The sequence below is a fragment of the Sardina pilchardus genome, chromosome 2 (genome assembly GCF_963854185.1).
Source record: "Sardina pilchardus chromosome 2, fSarPil1.1, whole genome shotgun sequence".
Lineage (NCBI taxonomy): Eukaryota > Metazoa > Chordata > Actinopteri > Clupeiformes > Clupeidae > Sardina > Sardina pilchardus.
In genome coordinates this window covers 43469592-43474591 of record NC_084995.1, presented here as the reverse complement: position 1 = coordinate 43474591, position 5000 = coordinate 43469592, and the positions used below count along the sequence as shown (strand labels likewise).

General features: G+C 46.5%; 1 protein-coding gene across 1 annotated transcript in view; it reads right to left on the bottom strand.

Moving 5' to 3' along the window:
* The window catches only part of slit2 (slit homolog 2 (Drosophila)), a 123787-nt gene that overhangs the window by 18785 nt on the left and 100002 nt on the right, over window positions 1-5000 (bottom strand). Inside the window, exons 17-23 of the mRNA XM_062552835.1 lie at window positions 4914-5000; window positions 4320-4452; window positions 3400-3468; window positions 2439-2510; window positions 1910-1981; window positions 1167-1238; window positions 620-783 (exon numbers count right to left, since the gene is read on the bottom strand). The exon at window positions 4914-5000 is cut by the window's right edge and continues 80 nt beyond it. Coding sequence (XP_062408819.1) covers window positions 620-783; window positions 1167-1238; window positions 1910-1981; window positions 2439-2510; window positions 3400-3468; window positions 4320-4452; window positions 4914-5000 — 669 coding nt within the window. The remainder of the gene's footprint in view (window positions 1-619; window positions 784-1166; window positions 1239-1909; window positions 1982-2438; window positions 2511-3399; window positions 3469-4319; window positions 4453-4913) is intronic.

Sequence of the window (5000 nt, the reverse complement as noted above, 5' to 3'; positions counted from 1 at the left end):
GAAAACCACAAGGCCCCGGGATCTCTACAATATGTCAATCAAATGAAGTTAAAATCCAAACCAAAGCTTACAGATGTTTTTCTTTTTTTTATAAAAAATCATTTTAGTAACATGTTTTCGATGCTAGTGAAATGAGACCTAGTCTTGTGGTCCTCATTGCATGCCACGCCATGTTTGTGGGGGTCCACGTAGGAATATGCGCACACCACATGGGCACACGGGCGGGCGTGAGCTACACAAGGCCATAGCAACAGAGCACGTAACTACGTAACACAACAGCTGCTGATAGAAGCCACAGTGGACTGTACTGGATGTGTCTGAGTATGATACAGAAAGAGAGCGTTTACCAGTACGTGTTAACCAGATAATATATGCACCAATGTGTGTTGACAAGTCGTGAGCTCAGAATTATAAGGTTCTATCTCCGTTTAGGGTAGTTCTGAGATATTGAGCATCAAAGTCTTTACATAGCTAGCAAAACTGTTATGTAGTAGGCTACCTTTTTATTTTACTAATATCTAACTAAAAAAGTATTTTTTTCACAAAAATAACAGTGAGTGATTTTTCACTGCGTGTGTGTGTGTGTGTTAGTGTCAGTGTGTGTGTCACTGATACGCACCATTGCAGGTGAACTTCTTGGAGGGCGTGGTGAGCAGCAGCTTGTCCGTCATGTCTCCCGGGCCGGCGCAGCGTGCGATGCCAGGCTCCTTATAGCCCGACTTCACCCAGTCCGACAGCCACTGCATGTTGCAGTCGCAGTGCAGCGGGTTCGCCCCCAGAGCCCTGAGAGGAGGCCAATTACACTTTAAATTAAGCACGCCGGGATTGGGATTAAAATTTCAGCAATTTCACATTTAATTAATGATTGGCTGATGGTATGTGTGTGTGTGTGTGTGTGTGTGTGTGTGTGTGTGTGTGTGTGTGTGTGTGTGTGTGTGTGTGTGTGTGTGTGAGTGTGTGTGTGTGTGTGTGTGTGTGTGTGTGTGTGTGTGTGTGTGTGTGTGTAAGTGTGTGTGTAAGTGTATATGTGTGAGTATATACAGTATGTGTGTGTGTGTGTGTGTGTGTGTGAGTGTGCTGCTAGGTGGGCATGCATGCGTCTGTGTGTGTGTGTGTGTGTGTGTGCGTGTGTGGGCGCAAGTGAAAGTGATGGAGGTCTGACTTACAGGTGGGACAGTGAAGCCAGGTCCTTAAAGGCTCCCTCTGGGATAACAGCAATATCATTTCCATGGAGTGACCTGCACAGAGGACAAGAGGTCAGTAATTCACTTATTTACTAGCCACAGATAAGCTTACATTCAGACTCCCCCACCCACATACAGCATACTTAGTACTTCCATACAGACTCCCCCACCCACATACAGCATACTTAGTACTTCCATACAGACTCCCCCACCCACATACAGCATACTTAGTACTTCCATTCAGACTCCCACACCCACATACAGCATACTTAGTACTTCCATACAGACTCCCCCACCCACATACAGCATACTTAGTACTTCCATTCAGACTCCCACACCCACATACAGCATACTTAGTACTTCCATACAGACTCCCCCACCCACATACAGCATACTTAGTACTTCCATACAGACTCCCCCACCCACATACAGTACAGCATACTTAGTACTTCCATACAGACTCCCCCACCCACATACAGTACAGCATACTTAGTACTTCCATACAGACTCCCCCACCCACATACAGCATACTTAGTACTTCCATACAGACTCCCCCACCCACACACAGTACAGCATACTGTACTTAGTACTTCCATACAGACTCCCCCACCCACATACAGCATACTTAGTACTTCCATACAGACTCCCCCACCCACGTACAGCATACTTAGTACTTCCATTCAGACTCCCCCACCCACATACAGTACAGCATACTTAGTACTTACAGGAGACGGAGTGATCTGAGGCCATCAAATGCTTTTGCTGGAATACACCTCAGCCTGTTGTAACTTAGGATTCTGAGACAAAAGAACAGAGGGTTATCCAACTCCCATACACACACACACACACGCACACACGCACATACACAGTGGCTGGAACAGATACAGTTTCACAAGAGAACCAGACAAAACTTTACAAGAGAGACATGTGAACAAGCCATACGATTCAGCTTTTCACACAAAGATTATCAGAACACCACATCAAAGGTAGACACACATGAAATGTTAAATAATACATGAAACACACACACACACACACACACACACACACACACACACACACACACACACACACGCCTCTATGTTCCTCATGCCAATATAAACATATCTTTTATCTGTTACTGATGCATCAACACCCATACACAGCAAACTCCCACACACCCACACACACACACACACACACACACACACACACACACACATACACACACACACACACACACTAGACTGGAAAAGAACAGGACGCCACACTCACAGAGTAAGCAGCTCGGACATGTTACTGAAGCTGTGGTTGGACAGCGTGCTGATCTGGTTGTTACTTAAATCACTGCAAGGGAACAACAAACAGCTGCAGGTCAATGCACACGTCCGCAGCAGGACACTCAGGCATAGGACACAGTCGTTAGTGCCCGCAGTGCCATGCAACAGCAGCAACACCAGCTGGACACACAGCAGCACATTACAACAGTGTGGAACACACACACACACACACATTTGGATCATTCTCTTAAGTAGGGTTCAGACCAAAGATTCCCGATGAGACGAGACGAGACGAGACGAGACGCGACGTTCTAAAACCTAGCGACTGCGACTCAACATGTTGAATGCTCTGTGACGGCTTGCAACTACGTGCAACTTCTAATTCACACTGCTGCAACTCGGTCTCATCACGTCGGGAATCTTTGGTGTGAATTGGGCTATAGACTTCATGACAGTAAACCTGCACACCAAATTTATTATTTTTTTTTTAATGAAGAGGTTCAATTCGCTCATCATCAGAAACATCTGGATCATGTTTTTGGTTCATACATTAAGTTCTTTCACACAGGGGACCCCTACAGTACATGAGAGTGGAGTGTGTGTAAACAGGGGACCCCTACAGTACATGAGAGTGAAGTGTATGTAAACAGGGGACCCCTACAGTACAGTACATGAGAGTGGAGTATTGTAAACAGGGGGCACCTACAGTACATGAGAGTGAAGTGTATGTAAACAGGGGACCCCTACAGTACAGTACATGAGAGTGAAGTGTATGTAAACAGGGGGCACCTACAGTACAGTACATGAGAGTGGAGTATTGTAAACAGGGGGCACCTACAGTACATGAGAGTGAAGTGTATGTAAACAGGGGACCCCTACAGTACATGAGAGTGAGGTGTGTGTAAACAGGGGACACCTACATGAGAGTGGAGTGTTTGTAAACAGGGGGCACCTACATGAGAGTGAGCTGCTTGTAGTTGGAGAGCTCCAGAGGGACCTGAGTGAACTGGTTTCCATCCAGATACCTGCAGATCAGACAAGAGTTTCATCATGAAAATGGAACATTCTAGAGGTTGAGTACAACTTCAACAGAGGTGCACGTACAGTATATGTGTGTGAGAGACATGGAGAAAGGTACAGCTGGCAAGACCACCAATGTACTGTACAGGTCTCTGTGTGTGGGAGAGACTTTTGCTATGCAGTGGAACATGGCGGTTCAAGTGTGTACCTGCCCATCAAAGGAGCCGTCCTTGCAGAAAGCAGCTTCCCGCTCAGTGAGTGACTCACACGTTTTATGTGCCAGTCTACTACACTTCAGAGACTCATGGAAACATTGGGAATGTAAACATAATTCACAGACTAATTGTGGAGACATATATATTTCACCTTTAAACACACCTTAGTGTAACCATCTGGTGCCCTTCCTCCTACATGTATACACATACATAGGGAGCTGGTAGTGTATACACATTGTTTGAACAGGCTGACTGTGGGGTCTTAGTTGCCATGGTTTTAATCTCTGAGCAATTTGGGATTTATGGGATGTGAAGTTTACTCTGAGGAGATGGAGCATGTACTGTAGGGCTTAAGAGCAGCCCGCACTGTAAACCACCCCAGAGCTCCACACTGCACTAGAGACACACAGGGAGAATAGGTGTATTGTTGTGTGTATTGTATGTGTGTGTGTGTGTGTGTGTGTGTGTGTGTGTGTGTGTGTGTGTGTGTGTGTGTGTGTGTGTGTGTGTGTGTGTGTGTGTGTGTATGTGTGTGTATTGAATGTGTGTGTTGTATGTGTGTGTGTGTGTGTGTATTGTATGTGTGTGTGTGTGTATTGTATGTGTGTGTATTGTATGTGTGTGTGTGTGTGTGTACTCACAGCTCGGTCACTTCTTTGGGAATGCCCTTGGGCAGTATCTTGAGGCCTTTGTTGCTGCAGCGCACCACAGTGTCCAGACACGTACACTCAGCAGGGCAACGCATCAGCGGAGAGCAGCTATTCTCATCATTACCTACTCACAGGCACGGAGCGAGGGAGAGAGAGAGAGAGAGAGAGAGAGGGAGAGAGAGAGAGAGAGAGGGAGAGAGAGAGAGAGAGAGGGAGAGAGGGAGAGAATGTCCATAACTGTGTTTGGACAGCCATGATTTAGACTGAATCCAGCCTTTTCTGCTTTCATCACTCTCTTCTTGTACACCATTACATCTGATTCATTGGAGTGAAGAGTGAACACACACACACACACACACACACACACACACACACACACACACACTCCCATTGGCTCACCAAAGATCCACTCCTTCATTCCTGAGGCCTAAAAACACTCCTCCAGGGATGAGTTTAAAACACCATAAATTAGCTTTATGCTCTTGTGCAGCTGGCATGCAGGACCACACACACACACACACACACACACACACACACACACACACACACACACACACACACACACACACACACACACACACATACCGTCCTCGCAGGCAAAGTCCTGGATGGCCACGTCCTGGATGGGGATCTCTTTCAGGAAGTAGGGCGTCTGACAGCGAGGGTTGCCGG